Source organism: Hoplias malabaricus, chromosome X1 (assembly GCF_029633855.1).
Source record: "Hoplias malabaricus isolate fHopMal1 chromosome X1, fHopMal1.hap1, whole genome shotgun sequence".
In the NCBI taxonomy this organism is placed as follows: Eukaryota; Metazoa; Chordata; class Actinopteri; order Characiformes; family Erythrinidae; genus Hoplias; species Hoplias malabaricus.
The window spans coordinates 19,992,976-20,015,724 of record NC_089818.1 but is presented as its reverse complement, the minus strand read 5'-3'; the positions used below and the strand labels follow the sequence as shown (position 1 = coordinate 20,015,724).

At 43.5% G+C, this 22,749-nt stretch overlaps 1 protein-coding gene across 2 annotated transcripts in view; it reads left to right on the top strand.

The window, feature by feature from the left end:
* Positions 1 to 22,749, top strand: part of LOC136675516 (guanine nucleotide-binding protein subunit alpha-11) — a 56,352-nt gene that overhangs the window by 18,103 nt on the left and 15,500 nt on the right. For both annotated transcript variants that reach the window (XM_066652078.1, XM_066652077.1), the window contains exon 2: positions 19,622 to 19,806. In XM_066652078.1, coding sequence (XP_066508175.1) covers positions 19,622 to 19,806 — 185 coding nt within the window. The remainder of the gene's footprint in view (positions 1 to 19,621; positions 19,807 to 22,749) is intronic.

Sequence of the window (22,749 nt, the reverse complement as noted above, 5' to 3'; positions counted from 1 at the left end):
GACGTGTGTATAGTGAGTGTAATAAGGATACTGTATGGTGAATAAGGATGTTGAATTTTTATTTCTTTTATTTTTTTAAGAAAATGAAATTCTCATGAAGTTCTCTTTTGACATTGTTCTTGAGCATCAGATTGTTCATTCATTCATTGTCTGTAAGCGCTTATTACACTCTTGAGTCACCAATCCACCTACCAATGTGTGTTTTTGGACTGTGGGAGGAAACCGGAGCACCCGGAGGAAACCCACGCTGACACAGGGAGAACACACCACACTCCTCACAGACAGTCACCCGGAGGAAACCCACGCTGACACAGAGAGAACACACCACACTCCTCACAGACAGTCACCCGGAGGAAACCCACACAGACACAGGGAGAACACACCGCACTCCTCACAGACAGTCACCTGGAGGAAACCCACGCAGACACAGGGAGAACACACCGCACTCTTCACAGACAGTCACCTGGAGGAAACCCACGCAGACACAGAGAGAACACACCACACTCCTCACAGACAGTCACCCGGAGGAAACCCACGCTGACACAGAGAGAACACACCACACTCCTCACAGACAGTCACCCGGAGGAAACCCACGCTGACACAGAGAGAACACACCACACTCCTCACAGACAGTCACCTGGAGGAAACCCACACAGACACTGAGAAAACACCACTCCTCACAGACAGTCACCCGGAGGAAACCCACGCGTACACGGAGAACACACCACACTCCTCACAGATAGTCACCTGGAGGAAACCCACGCAGACACAGGGAGAACACTCCACACTCATCACAAATAGTCACCCGGAGGAAACCCACGCAGACACAGAGAGAACACACCGCACTCCTCACAGACAGTCACCCGGAGAGGGACTCGAACCCACAACCTCCCGGTCCTAGGAGCTGTGTAACTGCGACACTAACCTGCTGCGTCACCGTGCAAAGCAAGTGTGTGAGCATTCTCTTTCTCTGTGTCCCACACAACTCTCGATTCCAGCTGATAGTTGGTACTGGAGCTTATGGCCAGCTTAGGGGCAAGAATGTGATTCCCAAGGGTGTAATGACAGAAATATCTACTTCGTCACTGCAGATGGCTGGGATCAGTCTATGGCCAATGTGGGACCAGATGTTGATATTTTACCACCTATAAATGAGGACTGTTTTACCTGGCTTCACTGAAATATGTTTATAGCATGTTTTTACTTGTGTGTTCATCTTTGTGAAGTCTTGAGTTTGGGTAGACACTGCCCAGTACAGCAAGGTGGCTGGTAGCCTAGTGGTAAACATGTTTACAGGTTTAAATCCCTGGACTGAGTGTGGAAACCTCACAGTCACACATTTAGTGACAATTACACTACATCAGATTTGATGAGTTAGATGTTATTTCATTGTCATCGCCTTTCGCTAACGTGGCTCATGCAAATCCGCGGTGGAGTTCATCTGACGGGCCGACCTCAAGCAGTTCAGTGCGGTTAGACCTCAATGCAAATTGCGTCTGGCTGATTTGCGTGTGTTTGGCAGTTCAGCGCGAGCGTGAAGTGTGCTCGGAGCTCACATGGTTTACAGTTATGTAGACTGCTGGAAAGCAGAGCTGACCACTACACCCTGTGAATGAGGTAATTAGACTGTGCTTTAAGTGGCTGCGTATTCAGCGCTTGTCAGGTGGCAGTGTGTGGGCAGCAAGTGTAGCTCTCCTCAAAAAAGGAAGGGAAAAAAAGGAGGAAAGGAGGTGTTCTGTGGAAAATGAGACTTGAGTGTGGTTTTGACCCATGCATTTCCCTGTGATTGTGTTACAGCGCCATTTAAGAAATCCCTCTCTCTCTTTCTCTCTCTGTCTCTCTCTCTCTTTCTCTCTGTCTCTCTCTCTTTCTCTTTCTGTCTCTCTGTCTCTCTCTCTCTCTCTCTCTCTCTCTCTCTCTCTGTAAGGTGGTGTAGAGCAAACAAATTTTTTTAGCTGTACGGAAGCTGACACACCGAGGAGGGGGGTGTTGGAGGCCCGTCACTACGGCAACAACACAGATTTTTAAGCATCGTCCGCCCACGTGGTGCTCAGTGTACGTCTGCGCCTGTGTTTCTGAGCGAGAGAGAACGAGAGAGCACAAGCTTTCTCTTTCTCTCTCTCTCTCTCTCTCTCTCACACACATGCACATTGGCCTCTTTACCCCCACCTCTAAACACACACACTAGTGTTGTTCCAGCCTGCTCTCTGCTCAAGACTCCAGCAGGACTTGAGGGACAGTAGTAGCCTAGATTGGAGTGATTTTTCTGGCCCACTCTTTCCTCCGCTGCTACTCTCTGTCACTATGGAGGCCACTCGTGCAGGGCTGTGGCCCAAGGCGCTGCCGTATCCTACATTTTGCGAGGGCAGCGCAAACTACTTTCTCTTTGCAATTTGACTTGCTTTTATCTCTGAAGACTTTGACTAAATCTCGGACAGGTTCTGTATCATGAAGTGATCGGTGGGATACGTGATGACTGCCGAATGATTGCTATGAGTTTTGAGACCTTGCCTCAGACACTTCTAACTGGAAATGGTCCCTCGGCACACTTTGACACAGGGTGAAAGCTCAAACTTTAAATTGAATTTCTAATGGTCCAGATTTAGGGGGTCAGTGGACTTCTGTTATATTTGGGTTGCGCCGAGTGCTTTCTCTCGATGTGAATGTGGCGAAGTGTTCTGATGATCAGGGGCAGGACCATTAGTGCGAAGGTATTGAAAATGTCCCTCTGAAATATGGTGAAAATCACACCTGAGTCGAGTTTCTCACAGGTTATGTGTGTGTTATTAGTATATGTGCTTTATAATATTCAGGTCGAGAAAACTAGTTTCTCACTGTGAAATAATGCACTTTTATTTTCTATGAAGATGTTTTTAAATTGTTACTTTCTCAAGATATTCTTTGTGTTTTAATGGGAATTGTCCATTGATAGCATTGAGTTTGTGATTGGATTCTTAGAACAAACTCTTGTTTCACAGATCAAATGTTTAGGTGAATTTCACACGGTGAACTTTGTAAAATGTATTTATTTATTTTTTTAAGCTGTACCCCAATATTTAGCTATTCATCAATTGTGTATACAGTGGAACCTCTACTAACGAACGCCTGTACTTACGAACTTTCCAAGATACGAACCGGCGTTTAAATATTTTTTGCCTCCACCAACGAAACCATGACTCTAGAAACGAACCCGAGCCGGCGGCTGGAAATGGCCACTGACCCCAATCGGCGAGTCTCCCAGCGCCCAGACTTGAGTGAGCTTTTAAGATTAGCACATTGTAGCTTTAGCAATTTAGCATTAGTGTAAATAGCAGAGTGAAATTCGTGCTAAGTTAAGCCGTATCTACGCTTCGTCTCCCCACATTCACCACCTACTCTCCGTTATTCCACCCACCCCCCACCTCCCGTCATACAGCCAGTGCCTGTGTTACTGCTCCAGCCAGTCGTCACGTCTTCAAGGTAGCGATGTGTAACCACTTACAACTTTATTATTTCCTTTTTATTACTGTTTCCACTGTATTTCTCTTTTATTTTTAGTAACGCTACATGTATTTTTTTACTAATTTGAGAGTGTTGTAAACATATATCAGTTCAAAAAGGGTGACTCTCGGGGCGGGGGCTGGAACACATTAATTGTTTTTCCATTATTTTAAATGGGGAAAATTGACTCGAGAAACGAACTTTTCCACTTACGAACCACGGAACGGATCAAGTTCGTAGGTAGAGGTTCCACTGTACTTGGTTTTTAATTCTGAGGTTTGCATATATATATATATATATATATTTTTTTTTTTTTTTTTTTTGTTGCATAAATATAGGCTCTTGATAAAGAAACTCTGCTCTGCTTCCTGTACCCCCCACTCCACCCGTATTCAGTCTTGTTCGCATTAATGTCCTTGTACACCTGGCTTACAATGAAGGATGGTGACACCACAGTTAATTGTGGTTATCTTTTAGGTCCATGTTTTGAAGCTCAAACACTAGTGTGATCTCTCTTCTGTCTGTCTCATAAAGCTAGAGGTCCACATCGTAAACAAATCATAGGAAATGTGGGTAACAGTATCCCCAGGATTCATATAATGGGTTTTAAAAGAGACTTTCTTGCCATTTCCTCAGCTGTGTATTTAGAGGTCCCTGCCCAAGGACTCTCAGGGCCCTCTTGTGTCTAATGTTAATATGTGGAATATTGAAACACATCGGTAGAAAGAGGGAGAGGGAGCACATGCTGAGAAACCGCCTCGGGTGTTTTCCTAAATTTCTGATGGGGCACATATGTGCGACTTCTGCTCTCCATCACGATCTATGAAAAGCCTCCGTCTCGCCTCTTCTCAGTGCTGTCGTCCGAGCCCACTCCTGTTGACAGAGCTCTTCATCAAAGACGGAGGGAGGGGAATGGATCATGGTTTTGGTCCTTTTTTTGGAAAATTGTTTTTTGTCAGACTGCTTGCGCTGTGCAGGAGGAGGAGAAAGGAAAAAGCATGAGCAGTAGGACCTGCGCTGCACCTATCATAATAGATGCCCTCCTATTTCTAGGTCGTGGCAAAAAATAGAATGGAGAAATATTCGAGTTATGAATATCCTGCATTTCTGGAAGAGGAGGGCTGTATTAAGCGTTGTATTTAAACTGTTCTCTATCTCAGAAACAGAGAGAGAGAGAGAGAGAGAGAGAGAGAGAGAGAGAGAGAGAGAGAGAGAGAGAGAGAGAGAGAGAGAGAGAGAGAGAGAGAGGAGGAGGAGGAGGCTGTTTCTTAAAGGAGTGAAGGGAAGAGTGTTGGGGGTTATCTTGTGACAGGGTCACGCGAAATAAATCAGACATTTGAATAATTCTGTTCCTATTACTCAACTGGTCTGGCGAGGAGGGGGGGGGGGGTGTTGGCCACTCTAGGGGGCGGACCGAGACGAGGGGAGTTTTCTAAAAGGCCAGCTTTTAGAAAACTGCACGCATTTTCTTTATTATATTGTTTTATCCTGACCTCGACCTATGTTTTCTTGCACTGTGACTAATCAGTGGGTGAGGCTAGGAGCTGGAGCTCTGTGTGTCCTGATTAATGGGGACATATCGCGGACAAACTTGTGTGCAGACACTTTAGAATGGTCCCGCCTCCTTGTCTGAGTCTCTCCAATCAAAGGGCTGGGCCTGGGTTTGTGTGAGAGTGCAATATCAAGGTTAAATAGAGCCAAGCAAAGAGAACTGAGTGAAAATAGTTTAAAACCAGTGCTTCTGCTGCTCCGTTCCCGCTCCTGGACTCTGGCACTGAACTGAGCTGTGGCTCATTTGTCATTTAAAGGAACAGGCGCTGAAACTGAACAGAACTGTTTAGACAGGGGAAGAACAGTGCTGTGGTCTTTGATCCCGTGTGTTTCATCAAGACCCCAGAGCTGTGTTCACTTTTGCAGAAGGGGTATAATATGGCCTCTACCTTTCATTCATTCATTATCTGTAAGCGCTTATCCAGTTCAGGGTCGCAGTGGGTCCAGAGCCTACCTGGAATCATTGGGCACAAGGCAGGAATACACCCTGGAGGGGGCGCCAGTCCTTCACAGGGCAACACACACATTCACGCCTACATACACTTTTTGAGTCGCCAATCCACCTACCAACATGTGTTTTTGGAGTGTGGGAGGAAACCGGAGTACCCGGAGGAAACCCACGCAGACACAGGGAGAACACACCACACTCCTCACAGACAGTCACCCGGAGGAAACCCACGCAGACACAGGGAGAACACACCACACTCCTCACAGAGAGTCACCCGGAGGAAACCCACGCAGACACAGGGAGAACACACCACACTCCTCACAGAGAGTCACCCGGAGGAAACCCACGCAGACACAGGGATAACACACCACACTCCTCACAGACAGTCAGCCAGAGGAAACCCACGCAGACACAGGGAGAACACACCACACTCCTCACAGACAGTCACCCGGAGGAAACCCACGCAAACACAGGGAGAACACACCACACTCCTCACAGACAGTCACCCGGAGGAAACCCACGCAGACACAGGGAGAACACACCACACTCCTCACAGAGAGTCACCCGGAGGAAACCCACGCAGACACAGGGATAACACACCACACTCCTCACAGACAGTCAGCCAGAGGAAACCCACGCAGACACAGGGAGAACACACCACACTCCTCACAGACAGTCACCCGGAGGAAACCCACGCAGACACAGGGAGAACACACCACACTCCTCACAGACAGTCGTTTCTATCCCTTTGCTTCTATCCCAGCTTCTGTTTTTATCAGGAAACTTGTCTTCAATTATTTCGAGGAAATTTGCAGAAGTGTTTTTCCAGGACTCAAGCTTCTATTTCTGCTTCTCATGGTCCAGTGTCTCCCAGACGCTTTTAATGACATTGAGGTCTGGGCTCTAGGACGGCTAGGAACACCAGCAACTTGTTTATTTGATTTACAGTTACCCCACATCTTATAAGGTTTGAGAGTTAAGCTCTTCTGTGTAAAGTTTTTATTTAAACACTTGCTTAGTGAATGCGCTTAGGGTGACAAACGTGGTACAAATCCTGTTCCAACAGAAGAGACAAAGCAAATAAAACTGTCTGCAGCTTGTCCACACCTCAAATGAGTGCCACTTAGTTTTTCAGGCTGTAAAGGTTGGGGATTTTATTTAATTTTTTAATACTCAATCGTTTCTAAAGAAGCTCATCTTTTATGTGTTTCCAAGGCCATTAGTGCTTTTTCTCTTTTGCAGCAACGAGCGATCGGTCTCGTTCATTCATAAAACGTCTCGTAGGTTCAATCGACGAGAGAGAGACAGGGAGAGAAGGAAATCAAATTCATATTTAACCTCCTCCATAAAACAAACAGAAGAAACGGGATGTTGCTATGACAACTAAAGGATCGCCACTTTGAACAACAGCGTGCTTGTATCCTTTCTGATTCTTTTCCTTTTTTCAAAACGCTCAGTAAATATTTGTGATCAGTGTGTTCTTTCCCCTTTGTTCATTCCCAGTGCTTCAGCGTTCAGCAGTGGTTGGAGTGGGTTATGGGATTTTGTGACCTGTTGTTCCAGTCGAATGAAACTTCTCCAGCAGAGGGAAAGAGGTTGAACTCGGAAATCCCCTTTTAATAGACCTCATGAGAGGGTGTTTTTTTTCCTATCGGGTGATTTTAAACTGAAGTATATTTACTGTAGCATGCTGTGGGCTGACTGAAAGTAGCAACTACCGTCCCTAGTGTGACCTGGGTTATGCTGCGTCTCAGATTTCACATATTTAATCTATGTCTAAATAATTCTGTGTTACCGGTCTGGTAGCGTGATGGATTGTGCAAGACTTGCCTTCAGGTTGGAGGTCTGCACTGGGAGAATTGCTATTCCAAAGCTTTATGATTAGCCTGTTTACTTCAGGTTTGTGTTGGTTTGGACGTAGCCCTTTTCTACCACAGCCACGTTTCATTACCTGTTTCTTATTCCCCTCTGTTCTGTAACGGTGCTTTCATACATGCCTTGTTTGGTCAGCGCCAAAATCGCTCGTGTGATAGGTGTCTCAGACCGCCGTCCAGAACAAAAGAGGTGGTCTTGGTCTGGATCAAACTGAGCTAAGTTCCTGTTTATGTGCAGTGTGAACATTGGTGTAGGAACCGTGGTGGGGTGGGGTGGGGGGCGGAGGGGAAGTGTCCCATCGTAAAATTGAAAGCAGCTGTTTGCCCCGCCCAGAAATCATACCACAGAGAAAATGTTTTTTCCGCGGATTTTTATTTTGAAAGGGCACCACTGAAGTTAACGTGTTTTGGCCGCAAGTCAAACAAAGTGGATCTTCTTTCAGCTTTCGTTAAGGTGCCTTTTCAAACATAAAGCTTCTGCAATCATCAGTTCTCCAATTCACCGTCAGACTCTGGTTTATAAAGTTAGCTTTTACCAGCTCTGGGCTTGAGGTCAGTTTCAAGAGCCCGGCACACAACACTGACAGCTAATTACAGTTATGAATGCGGCTTGTGTATAGCGTCTTGTTAGAGTAACACAAGAGGATTAGAGAGTTAGTTAACGTTAATATCAGCTGTGTTCAGGTTGTGAGAAAGCACTGTAAACATGCAGCAAGTTAATGTTGCATTGAATAGTACAGTAAAAAAAACAATATACCACAATATACTGCTTTCTGAAGTGTAGTATTCAAAGTTCCATAGTATTGTATGTTGTTTGGGAAAGAGCCACACTGTCTAATGTTAATCAAATGCTAATCTACATAGGAATTAGCTTATAGCTACGTAATATTATGGGTATGGAGTGGGCTTTGACTCAGCAAATATACCCCCACCCCACACCTCCAATACCAAACTCACTCCTACGCTCTTGAGTTTGACAAAGTTTTTCTAGATGGTTCTGACTTTCTGACCAATTACAGGAAGTTGAGGCAGTATAAATGACAGAGAGAGACGTGAGCAGAACATAGAAAAACGTATAAGACGCCTCTCCAGTTTCACACAGCCACTGACCTGGGTTTTATGTTGTTACTGTAGTAAACTTAAATGAAAAGTCAAACTTAAAAAACTGCATTTTCCACTGTGATATTCTTCTCTATTCCAAGCCACACACTAGCACACCACATAGGGTATTAAGAATACTGCATAATTATCAGAAGGGCACTCAGTAGTGTGAAAGGTAAAGTGAAGATTGGTGTGGTTTGGGTCACAGAATTAATCAGAGAGCACAGTGTTCAGTGATTTAAGGTGGAACGGAAAATGCGAATAAGAAGCTGCTAAATAACTAAGATAGGGCACTGCACGTGCGATGTATTTTTGTGTCTTACATAAGATAAAGCTTGATCTCAGCTACAAATAAGTAGTAGTAGAACATAGCAGAAATGAATCTGTTCGCTCATCTTTTCAGTGAGGACAACATGGTGTTAGTGTTGCAGTGTGAAAGCAAAACTGATTGGACCAAATCTATACAATGGAACCAAATAGTAACCTTTGTTCGGAAGTTAGTCCGGATTTTCATGTGTGAAAATGCCCTATGTCATCACCTGCAGCTGCTGCACTGACCCCGCCTCCCTACAAGGCTCACCCCTTCTCTCCATGGTTGTGAGCTAGCAAAGCTGAGGTTAAACAAGGCAAAAAAAAGGGCTATGCGTGCATAGAAATGAGTATTAATTAAATATGGAGGAGAAAGAGAAATGAGCAAACGCCAGATCTTTTGCTCCTCACTCTTGGACTCTCACGCTGAACTGATCTCTCGCTCATTCTCGTTTAAAAGAACAGGAGCTGAAACAGTATGGGAGAAGCTGCTGTGGTGTTTGATCCTTGTGGTGTTTTGACAAAACCATGTCCTGTGAGTTTCAGCCAAATCTTAGAGATTCCATTTCTGCTGCATTCTGTGTCTGCGTGTGCAGAGAGATGAGATCCAGTAAAAAGTAATTTTGCATCATCCGGTCTCATCTCTGCTTCTTCATACAGTGTGAATCTATTGAGGGTTTCGATATCCAGTGTGTAACACACAGCGGCGTGCAGGCCCTTGTATGTGTTCAATAAGCTCTTTGATGTAGTGGGCCAAGGAACAGTCTGACTTCACTGTTACCCCTTTGGAGGGTGTTTTCTAGGAATTAGGCTCAACTTTATCACAGGGGCTTTTTATTCACACAGACCCGGAGGGGGAAAAGGGAATCATTCAGGAGTTCCCCTTTCACAGTAATCAATTGATTTTCCATGAAGCAACTTATGATACTCATTAGCATCATAAATTGGAATAGTTGTGCAAGATCTTAGCACTGGAAAGGAATGCATCTTCATGGTCACATGTCTCAAATCTTGATGAATCAAAGTAAACACATAACAGGAATGGGTTTTTTTTGTCGTTGTTTGTTTATTTGTCTGTTTTTTGGGTTGGTTGGGGGGGGAGTTTTGTGGCAATTATGCAGTGATATTGTGAAATGATGGCATTATAATAGTATCCTTTGGGAGAGGTGTCTTCACACACTTCAGCCGGATGCAGCACTTCAGCCGATGTTTCACGGAGCAGTGCTGGGTGTATGTGTATGAACCTAGCCATCAGCAAACACACAGTCTAATTGCTTCTTTCATTGTTGTCTTATTCTTGCTTGAGAACGGCAAATCCAAAACAAATTCAAAACTTCCTGGCTTGTCACGCCCAGTGTTATAATGACGTCTGCTAGGACTAGGTTATTAGACTAGGGCTGGCCGGAATAACGTGAATATTCCGGAATGTAGTTTGGAAACCTTGGCTTTACTTTAGCCTTCGGAACCCAACACGTTCCTCGAAAACACTCAGACACTGGAGGCCTTTACACAATGATTGTGATTTATTTGTGTTTTTATTTGGAGATGGGTAAATTAATTGGAACTGGAGTAAATTAGCTTTGTGTTTTATTTGCCAAAAAAAAAAAAAGTGGACAGTGGTTAAAGAAGTGGTTAAATTCCATAAAAACATTGTTCCGTCCAGTGGTTTTTCTGTGGTTCGTTCACATCCTGTGTAGTGTTTTATCCAAGTGTCTTATCACCGTTTCATTTCATCATATCACTTTATTTATATTTTAATTACTTAACAACAGTGATGGTTAGAGGTTCTAGAGAATCAGTCCGATGTTGTGAGCCAAAGTCTAAACACAAATGCCTACCTACAGTGTGCAGTATGCTTCCTTATTTAAAAAAATAAAAATAAAATAAAGTAAATAATGTTACAATGGCTACAAACTCTTTAGCTTGGCTATCGTTATGGCTGTTCAGATCAGATAAAGCAGAGAAAAAATTCTTTAGATACCTTTGAAAATTACTTTACTTTACTTTATCCAGTTCAGGGTCACGGTGCATCCAGAGCCTACCTGGAATTATTGGGCGCAAGGCGGGAACACACCACAATCCTCACAGACAGTCACCCGGAGGAAACCCACGCAGACACAGAGAGAACACACCACACTCCTCACAGACAGTCACCCAGAGGAAACCCACGCAGACACAGAGAGAACACACCACATTCCTCACAGACAGTCACCCAGAGGAAACCCACGCAGACACAGAGAGAACACACCACATTCCTCACAGACAGTCACCCAGAGGAAACCCACGCAGACACAGGGAGAACACACCACATTCCTCACAGACAGTCACCCGGAGGAAACCACGCAGACACAGGGAGAACACACCAAACTCCTCACAGACAGTCACCCGGAGGAAACCCACGCAGACACAGGGAGAACACACCACATTCCTCAGACAGTCACCCGGAGGAAACCCACGGAGACACAGGGAGAACACACCACACTCCTCACAGACAGTCACCCGGAGGAAACCCACGCAGACACAGGGAGAACACACCACACTCCTCACAGACAGTCACCCGGAGGAAACCCACGCAGACACAGGGAGAACACACCACATTCCTCAGACAGTCACCCGGAGGAAACCCACGGAGACACAGGGAGAACACACCACACTCCTCACAGACAGTCACCCGGAGGAAACCCACGCAGACACAGGGAGAACACACCACACTCCTCACAGACAGTCAATCGAACCCACAACCTCCAGGCCCCTGGAGCTGTGTTACTGCGACACTAACCTGCGGCACCACCGTGCCGCCCAATTTCCAACATATTTTACTGAAAAGGAATGTATAAACAAAAGAATATTCAAATGAACTCGGCTTATAGTTATTTATATGTAATATTATTTTTTGAACACTCCTGAAACAATATTCAGGGCCGTTTGGACCCGTTGAGACTCTATCAGCGCTCGTGACCTGCTTAGACCCACCCAGTGACGGACAGGGTGTCAAGGAGATGTCGAGGATAAAGCCAGGCTAATACGCTCACAGAAGCAGGTCGGTGTGATGTAATGGAAGACGAAATCCTGCAAAGACATCACAGAAGCTTGGATTATATTCAAACTGATATCACAGACACTCCCAAAAAATGCAAAGAAGAATTTCATGTTCGTAAATGTTGCCCTCTTCAGCCGCTGTCCTCGCGTAGCTGGGGTTTACCCTCAGAGGGACGTCTTCTTCACTATGTTTAGTAAGAGACCGTGTTTGAATTCAGTTGTAAATTTAAGTCACTGCCTCAGCCTTGAACTTGGAATTTTAAGTCATTGATAAGATATAAATATGATGTTTTAATGGAATATATATAATATTTAATGGAAATGTACACAGTTTATTTATCTAAGGAGAGTAAAATAAGACGTGCTGTTGAGGGTATATTTACATTTAAAATGCACTGTACACTATCCCTTTGTCTTTCTGTCAGTGTATGTGAAGAATAAGCTTTAAAAATAGCCTTTTTGTATGCAGTATATATTTATTTTTATGGTAACGCAGCTACAGTCATTCACACAGTGTATAAGGAGTGTTTAAGAGAGCTTACATCTTAAGTAGTTTTAAGAGCTCCTGTTAAATTGAGAGAGAGAGAGAGGCACCATGTAAATTTTAGGACAAACAAGATGCAAAACTAGATTTTTATTTATTGAAGCGCTATAGCTTTAGTTTTTCATAGTGTCTGTGTTATCTTCATGATCTAGACTCGCAGCTAGGAACCTGCTCTGACACTTCCTCTGTGGGATATAATCTTTGTTTACTTCTAAACCTGATTTTCAATTCTCTCACAGATAGCATCACCGAAAAAGTGTGGTCGAAGTATCGGTTTCACACAGAGTGCAGGGCTGTTAAAGTTATGTAGCAGTGACGTTGTGGGTGAATGAAATTGGCAGTGCTTGGTAAAAGAAAAAAAAGTAACGGAAATGAATAGTAAATTCTAGAATATTTTACAGAGAAAAGATAAACAAGGAGGCTTTTGTTTAAAGAATAAATAGCAGTGTAGTATGTGACATGGGTTCGATGCTCATTTCAGTTTGGTGTGTTTTCCCTGTATCTGCAGGAGTCCCTTCCAACAGTCCAAGCATGTGTTGGTCGGTGGGTTGGTTGTGTGAATGTCCACAGGTGTGTGTGTGTGTGTGATGCTCTGAGATGGATGGATGTTCCTGCCTTCCTCCCAGTAATTCTGAGTTGGCCCCTGGATCCACCCACACCCTGATCAGCCGTTACAGCCTTTCTTTTAAAGTTAGCCGTTGAAGAGAAACTACTCAGTACTACAGTATAAAAATAGTCCTAGCCACACTGATAGGAAGTTGTTTTCCTTCTTCTCCTTTTTTCCTCGGTTCGAGTAGCAGGACAGATTCTGGTGTTTTTGGAAAGTCATTGAGAAGAAAAGCATTTTGCAATGAGAGGGAAAGAGAGAGAGTGAGATTTATTTATTTTGTTTCATGGATGAGGGCAAAGCCTAGTGTGAAAGAGATTGAGGGAGCATTAAATAAAATAGAGAGAAGAAGGGTATCACTATCTGTGTCGATATACAGCTGTTGGTAGCAGATATAGAAATATATCCATTTATTTTGGACACCAAACTGAAACCTGGAAATAAGCTGATGACGATGTGATATTTCCTTTCACAAGATATTCATTCATTATCTGTAAGCGCTTATCCAGTTCAGGGTCGCGGTGGGTCCAGAGCCTACCTGGAATCATTGGGCGCAAGGTGGGAATACACCTTGGAGGGGGCGCCAGTCCTTCACAGGGCAACACACACACACACATTCACTCACACACTCACACCTATGGACACTTTTGAGTCGCCAATCCACCTACCAACGTGTGTTTTTGGACTGTGGGAGGAAACCGGAGCACCCGGAGGAAACCCACGCAGACACAGGGAGAACACACCACACTCCTCACAGACAGTCACCCGGAGGAAACCCACGCAGACACAGGGAGAACACACCACACTCCTCACAGACAGTCACCCGGAGGAAACCCACGCAGACACAGGGAGAACACACCACACTCCTCACACACAGTCACCCGGAGGAAACCCACGCAGACACAGGGAGAACACACCACACTCCTCACACACAGTCACCCGGAGGAAACCCACGCAGACACAGGGAGAACACACCACACTCCTCACAGACAGTCACCCGGAGGAAACCCTTGCAGACACAGCGAGAACACACCACACTCCTCACAGACAGTCACCCGGAGGAAACCCACGCAGACACAGAGAGAACACACCACACTCCTCACAGTGATCGCCAGTGATCCCACACTACAATACCCAGCATGCACTGAGCTAATTCCTCAATGGCCCTTTTAAGAGAGCAGTTGGGCATCCTGCTCAAACTACTCAAACACTTCACTCCGCCACAGGAAGAAATACACAGCTAAACTCCTCACAGCCCACTGTGTTAATGTGGGTTTTTCTTGGGCTAGATGTGATGCAAAATTGACACGGACTCATTCATAAATTTTGTGAATATCTGAAATAAATCTGTGTGTGAAATATCCCCTTGGTATCATTTGGAAGAGAAGAATACAAGGATAGATTATAATATTAAATTTCGTCTATATCAGCCAGCACTGAGAGAGTGAGACACAGCACTGACAGACATTGCACGGTTCTGATCTGCAGATACATTTATGTGTTTCATGTGGTTGTGGTGTACTTCCTGTGGTTGTGGTAAAGCTGATCTTTCTTGGTTACTCTCATTTGTTCTTTCTCTCTGGCGGTGTGAGCTTGTGTGTCCGTGTGGGTGTCTGAAGGCCTGTGTGAAGTGAGAGAGATAGAGAATGCACTAGATACTGTGCAATCAGAGAGTTAGTGCAGTTCAGAGTGTGTGTGTTTGTATATATGTATATATATAATAGTGTGTGTGTAGTCCTTTATGGTTTTTTTAAGGGCTCAAGCTAATTCTGGGTGTATCTGCCAACTTCACCTTTAAAGTCATGGTGGGCTAATTTCTCCATCATTGCACAAGTGTTCTGTGTCTTTGGAGTCAGGGTCACACTGAGTCTGGAGCCAAGGAACTCCACTGAACACCCAGTGAATAGAGAGCAATCCATTGCAAGGCTCTAACATATACACTCTATTGCCAAAAGTATTCACTCACCCATCCAAATAATTGAATTTAATTGTTCCACTCGCTTCCATGGCCACAGGTGTATAAATCCAAGCACAAAGGCATGCAGACTGCTTCTGCATACATTTGTGAAAAAATGGGTTGCTCTCAGGAGCTCAGTGAATTTAGTTCACCAGTGCAGTAAGTCCAGTTGTGAAGTTGCCTCGCTACTAAATATTCCAGAGTCAAATGTCAGTGGTATTATAACAAAGTGGAAGTGATTTGGAACAACAGCAACTCGGCCACAAAGTGATAGGCCATTTAAAATGACAGTCAGCATTTACTGAGTTGCCTATTGTGCAGAGGTCACCAACTTCCTGCAGAGTCAATCGCTACAGATCTCCAAACTTCATCTGTCCTTCAGATTATTGTCTAGAGAGCATCATGGGATGGGTTTCCATGGCCGGGCCGCTGCATCCAAGACATACATCACCCAGCGCAATGCAAAGCATCGGCTGCAGTGGTGTAAAGCACGCCGCCATGAAATTCTAAGGCTGTGGAGCTGTGTCTGGTGATCTGATGGACGAGTCTGAGTTTGGCAGTTGCCAGGAGAATGGTACTTCTTTGACTGCTTTTTGCCAAGTGTAAATTTTGTTGGAGGAGGGCTTATGGTTTGTGGTTGTTTTCCAGGCGTTGGGCTCGGTTCCAGTGAACTCTTAATGCTTCAGCATACCAAGAGATTTTGGACAATTTCATGCTCCCGGCTTTGTGGGAACAGTTTGGAGACGGCCCCTTCCTGTTCCAACGTGACTGCGCACCAGTGCATAAAGCAAGGTCCTTAAACACATGAATGAGTGAAGAACTTGAGAATGGTATAAAATTCCCATAACCACACTCTTAACTTTGTGGAAAGCCTTTCCCAGAAAAGTTGAAGCTGTTGTAGATGGGAAAGGGTCGAATGGGATGATTAAGAATGGGATGTCACTAAAGTTCATATTTGGACCGAATGTAGTTTCATATACAGCTCTAGACCAAATTAAAGTAACTGTAATTTATTTGAAAGTGTACTGTATTATTCACACTGTTCGGCCGCCCATGACACACCACTGCTCTGTTCATAGTTGTACAGGGTATTTTTGTCTGTAAAGAGGTGCTTCAGTTTATCTTAAGAGGCTCTACACACTGGCTTCAGCACTTCAGCTTCTCTCTCTGTATCTCTTTCTCTGCCTCTCTCTCTCTCTGTCTCTTTTTCTCTCTCTCTCTCTCTCTCTCTCTCTCTCTCTGTGTCTCTTTCTGTTTCTCTCTCTGCCTCTCTCTCTCTCTCTCTCTCTCTCTCTCTCTCTTTCTCTGTGTCTCTCTCTCTTTCTCTGTGTCTGTCTGTCTCTCTGTGTGTGTGTCTCTCTCTCTCTGCCTCTCTCTCTCTCTCTCTCTGCCTCTCTCTCTCTCTCTCTCTGACTGGTGTATGGCTGTTACCTGTCAAGTGTTTTCCCCTGTTTAGTTGGCTTATGTGGAGTATTGAAATAATTTGATAAATCCAGGGGCCCTGCAGGTAGCATTGATGCCACACAGCCCCAGCTCCTTGCCTGTACCTACCGCACGTTTCCAACAACAAACTATTTCCCAAACCAAATAAATCTGTTCCCATCTGGACACCTCCCATGAGCTAAAGAAGCTCCAGAAAGAGCTCAGAGCTGCAAATAAAGCATTATATCACAGTGGAGCTGGAAGAGGGCATTTGCTGAGATTTATATAAATAAATAAATAAAAGAATTAACAGGAACATGCTCCGTTTGTTTGTGTTTTCTGAGGCTGTGCTTAGCAGTTACAGAAGTTACAGAAACTGAATTAATGAGCTTAACAGATGGCGTTTACCGTCACTAATTCGCCCTGCTGAACATACAAATGCAGTGGAGCCACACTTCCCTATGTTTGGGGTTTTTAATAGAGTTCTCCGGATATGTGTTGAGTAAATGGCACTATAATGGCTGAAATTGGTTGGAATATTGATACAAATGGAATCAATATCAAATCACTTAAAGCATCAGGGCATGTGCACATCCCAATTTCAGACCAGATTAGAGCAGATTATCATCAAACATTAAGGACTAACAGCTTCCACATCTTACTATGATACTGCCTCATTTCAAAATGATTTTTAAGTTGGCCAGTACTATTGACTAATGTGACCAAAGAGGGCAGTGGTGGCCTAAAGGTGGCCTCATACTGGCTGAGGAGTAAGCTCTTGGCGTATGTACTTGCAACAAGACGCATGGGGTCTGATCGTTCACATTGAGGTCACATGAATCGATATGAATCCAAATTAGAACCACATATGATAGTGACTCAAATCTGATTTGACAGTTCACACAGAGACAGTTAGCAGTTAGCAACATGTTAAGTGTAACATGTTTTAAATGTGCTTAGCTCAAGGGCACTTCGGTTGTGGATGTCGAGGGAGGAGAAAGCCCTCTGACCTTTAGACCATAGCTGCCCCCAAGTGTTTCAGTTCACTCAGATCGAGAAGAGGGAATAAAGGCAACACAATGAAGGTGTTAACAAGCTTCCATCAGTAAAAGTGGTGTTTTTTTTTGTGTCTCTAAAGCTTTAGGTCTTCTAGGAATGCTGCCCCACATTTTCCGTGTGAATTCTACCAGGGAATAAGTAACCGTTTTGGAACAGATGTAGCCCTCGGTCTAAAAGTTGAACATTTGTGTGCAGGAGCTGCAGGTGGAAGGATTTCTTTAACCTCAGAATGAGGGAGGAAAAAAATTAACCATTGAATCATCACCATTACTTCCTCAAAAAAACATTGCATTAAAATTTGATTTCCTTTTACGTCTCTGGTTACGAGTGGTTTCCAAATTGCAGTCATTACAAACAACAGTGCATAGTTTTACCACCTGCTCAGGGATATTTCCTTTCATTTCCAACTCCTGGATCTTGTTTTCCAGCTTTCTTGACTGGCCGCACTGTGCTAAAGTCAGAGACCACCTTTTATTTGTGTAGTTTCGGGTCAGTACAGCTTTAGAGCGTGCGCTAGGCGATTGTGTTTTATTTTCAAATTTGTATAAATTCACAATAAAATGTGAAGAAAACAATTTTAAAATTGGGACAGAGTGGCTGTCTTAGTGCTTGGCCACTGGAGGTCACCTTGACTAATACAGTAGTACATTGGTTGTGATCCGGAATTAAGACCTAAGTGACTCCAAATATCAGACAAACACTCTGGTGATATTACCTAGTGCAAAAAGCTAAGACTTGCACCAGACTCTGGGACACACTTTGGAAAATACATTGTTTTGACTGGAATTAAATTATTACAAGTTCCAAACTGTGGAAAACATGGGACCTGGAGGATGCTTCTCCCCCTCCACTCAAGCACATTACAATTACACTGCTAGCCACTGCAGGTGTCTGTTAGCTGGTTAAATAGTTAGTGTTCTCTAGTGGCATTGTGTTGGTAGCAGTTTGAAAAGAATCGGTAGTTAGATTTGCATTATTTTTGTCCTCACACCCTGAGAGTGTTAGATTTATGTGTGATTTGGAGGGTCCTGGCTCATATGAGTGGAACTGGTGATTTTGGGGGGAATAAAGGAAAGATAAGAAAAAGAAGAGGAGTTTTATAATGTGTCTAGACATTGTCCAACTTTCTAAATATACAACACGTCAAACAATAATTATTTATTGATTTATTTTTGTCTGTGTATCTTATCATGTCTGATTTTGGAACTTGCCTGGATCCCTGATATGCCTTTTCTTCTTCCTTAGCAGTGTGAGGGAGAACTGCAGGCCTTTGCAGCTACTCCAGATGTGTCAGGATGTGGAGCAGCATCTTTACTCCTCACTAAACAATTTGTGCTGCCATACTAGGGCTGGACGATACGACCAAAAATTATATCACAATATATTTTGTCGAAATAATTCCCATATCGATAGGAACCCTATAAAACCCACTGAAAAACTTCCAAGAAACATAACAACACCATCCAACATAAACCTATTGGCTTTGTTAGCATTAATATATACGTGTTTCAACAATCATTCAAATATCATTGTTGCTGAAACCTTTTATATTGTGATATATATTGATATGGAATTATTGTCCAGTCCTATACCAGACTTGTTTTGATATGTGTTTGGTGCAAGGTATTTGGCGTTTATCAAACAGACAGACATCACTCTTTTGTTTGGAGATGCCTGGCTGATAACTGCTGTGATGCTGGATGTTGGGGCAGCACGGCTACCTGTAGATTAAATCCCAACTCCAGTCATCTGTAAGGAGTTTGGTGTGTTCTCCTCGTGTCTGTGTGGGTTTCCTCCCACAGTCTAAAAGCACATGTTGGTAGGTGCCAGGGTGAGTGTGTGATGCCCCGGTGAACGGATGAGCGAATGTCACTGACCAATCATTTACTGTTTTATCACCTGACGCGAGGATTCATCACAAAACCTGAATCTTTTTGTTTGTTTTGCTTCGTTTCAAATATGAATTAATTTGTTCACGTTGCAATACATGCTTAGGCACATCACACAGTTAAAATATGTCCATGGGGTATAGTTTGACTTTCTATTTCATTTTGTTTTTCAGTTGAGTAGGTGTCATAACTCCTGTGCTCCAGCACCATTATCTCATGCTGATTATTCCTAAGTTATTGTTATTAATGTTAACGTGGATGGACCAGTTGCTAAAGGCAAAAATAACCAGCACCAAATCTGTCTTTCTGACTCTGATCTTTATCCTCTTTGCCTTTTACAGGAACGGGAGAGAGTGGCAAGAGCACCTTTATAAAACAAATGCGTATCATCCATGGCACTGGTTACACGGACGAAGACAAGCGCGGCTTCACCAAGCTGGTCTACCAGAACATCTTCACCTCTATGCAGTCCATGATCCGTGCCATGGAGACGCTTAAAATTAGCTACAGATATGAGCAGAACAAGGTGAGGGAGAATGGTTTTGCTATTGTTTTTTGTTTATTCAAGCCAAGGCTCATAGGCTGTGATCGAAATTGCTTCATTGTTAGTTTTGTGCTGCAAAATGAAACACTATTTCTTTCACTACTGCTCCTTTCACACATAGATGGTAATCCAGAACTGTTCAGGGGTTTATCCAGAGGAGCTGTGTGTGAGAATGGGACCACCTGGGACCAACATACATCACGGACATTACACAGACTTTATCCTGCTAGCACCCTAGTAATCAGAGTCTGCGCTTGTGAGAATGGCGTGGGAAATATTCCGGGGTTCCTCCAGTACGCACTGCACAGGCGCTGCCCTGGAGTCCATGTGTGAAAGAGGCACAAGTCGAGCTAGAATCATAAGTGAATTCAGACACTTCTGCTAAACAACGCTTAGTAATGAAGAACCTCGCAATGTGTTTTGGTTCAGCTCATGATGTTCACTATAAATTACAAATGCATTGTGGGGAATGTAGTGCCCTCAAAATTACGCGTGAACTACATTTTACAATTTGGACACTTAAAGAAATATTATGACACACCCAGTAGTGCCCTAAAATGTAAATTAGGACACAGCCATGGGCTTACATCATGATGGCCACTGATTTGGCAACGAAAGGCTAATTATAAAGTGGACAGTCAGACATTGCTGTGTAACGTCACTGATCAGGATGAAGTGGTTACAGAAGATGAATGAATAAATAATGTCTTAATCACAAGTCACAGCTCAGGACTGAATTTATGACTTAATTAATCCCATGAAAATTCTCTGTGCTGCACAGTAGGTTTGGCAAACTGAAGTAACCATGTATTATCCCCCAACTCCCCACCCTGCACCCAACAAATATACACTAACCCCTCCCTGTTATATGATATCACAGTTATTATTTGAGTGGTGATTTCCTACTTAAAATCTAAAGCCTTGTTTCCCATAATAATCCGTCAAAATAATCACTGTAAATCGAAAACTTACTTGTTGATTATCTCACCATGCACCAGTGTGCGGAGTCACGTATCAACCAATAATATGATGCTTCATTTCCCTTTCCTGCATGCCCGAGAGTTATGAAGTGAATCATTCACTAGCTCTGAGAACCTCCCGAATACGGCTGCTTCTGTGGAAATAAATCACATTTCAGAAGAAAAATGCATCATGGTGACATCTGTTTTAGAGGAACTGCACTTGTAATGTGTTAAAGGCAAAGCACCACTTAATGGACCTCCATGAATATTTCACATTATTGTAGTTACTGACAGATATAAGTATGAATTAAAATGAAAATAGCAGCTTAATTTGCTTTAAAACTGACAATTTTATTAAATTGACGGAAAAACCCGAGCTCGCTACGGGAATTATTGAACGCAACCGTGACGTCACTGGTGGACAACAGCTGAACAACGCCGCGGTAAAACACCGTTATGACTGATTGTTATGACAGTATCTAGATAAATAACCAACATTATTCATGACAATAGCCTAGCAATAAGCTAAACTCAAATGTAGAGGTACCGTTATTCTTGTAAATGTGATCGAAGTCGAACTTGAATTCACTATAAACCTCCGTAATGCAGCTACGTAGCCGAGTATAATCTGAGCCACCGAGTTTATCAAGTCAAGCTAACGTTAACTAACACCAACTAAAACAGGCGAAGTGAGTGTCCTTACCCTGTTTACCTCCATGTTACAGAGGCTCTTGAACACCTTTCGTTGGTGTCCTTACATGCCCATATTGTTGGAAAAGCGCCAGTGAAATGAGCTACAGATAACGGAGTGAGCGGATGGTCCTTTCCAAAGTGTTTCCAATTTGTTTGCCACTTTCACATCGCTGGTGCTTAGCTCATAACAAGTCGTTAATTTACTGTAACTGCTTCATCCTGAACATCTAGAGGCTTAGGAGAATCATAGGCGCACGCAAGAACACACCCTGGTCAGAGTGACAATCCATCACAGGGCCCGGGCACAAACTGCCTGACTGGCCAGGTATTGCCACCTACCGAATGGCCAATGTAAAATCCCGGCCTGGAACTTGGATCATAGGTCAGGGTTTGAAGATCTCTGCATTATAGTGTCTTTAATATCACCCATTTGTGTTCACGCTTTGGTTCTTCTTGTTACATATTGACCGAGGCAAATCCTCAGTGAAGATTAGAGACTTGAGCATACACTGTGAGCTCAGTTTAACGACCCAAAACACATCTACCTGATAAGAAGCATCTTTGTTTTCCTTCCTCTCTGTAGTGCCCTGAAGCGACTCTACCCAAGTATAATGTAATTAGAAAATGAATTATGTCATGTATGTTGAAAAAAAAATAAATAAATAAGAAACTGAACATTGATGTTGTGAGTGAGGCTTCAATGAGTTTTGTTTCTGTATGAGGTAAAGCACATGAAATCCACTGCTATGTATTTACGCTTAACGTCTTTGTGTTTGTTAGCTTAGCCGTTAGCTTAGCCACTAGCTTTTAAATATTCTGAGAAAAATAGCTTTTGTATTCAGAAAACCTCTCCCATCGCTACCATCAGAAAATCATGAATGAAAAACAGTGGATGACTAATATCTTGGAATCCACGGTGTCTCACACAGCACGGTGCTCAATTTTAATCAACATACTTGTGGTACACGATGTTTCCAGTTTAGGAATGATGAAAATAAACTGATGTTTTCTTTATACATCCTCAAAACATGTCACTTCCCAGAACCGTTCTAAAATGACCTGAGGATTAGTTTGGAAGATTTTATCGATAAACTGAACTTACAAACACTGCTTGTACAACTTAAAAGTGTATTTGATTTGGTGTTTATTTGGGAGCTTGGGATTTTCCAACCCAGAATCTCCAGCTTCTCACCTAAAGCTTTGTGTGCGGACTCAGCTGTTGGAGGAATAATCAGTAATCTAACACTTTCTTGCCTTCTCTGTGTGGGCC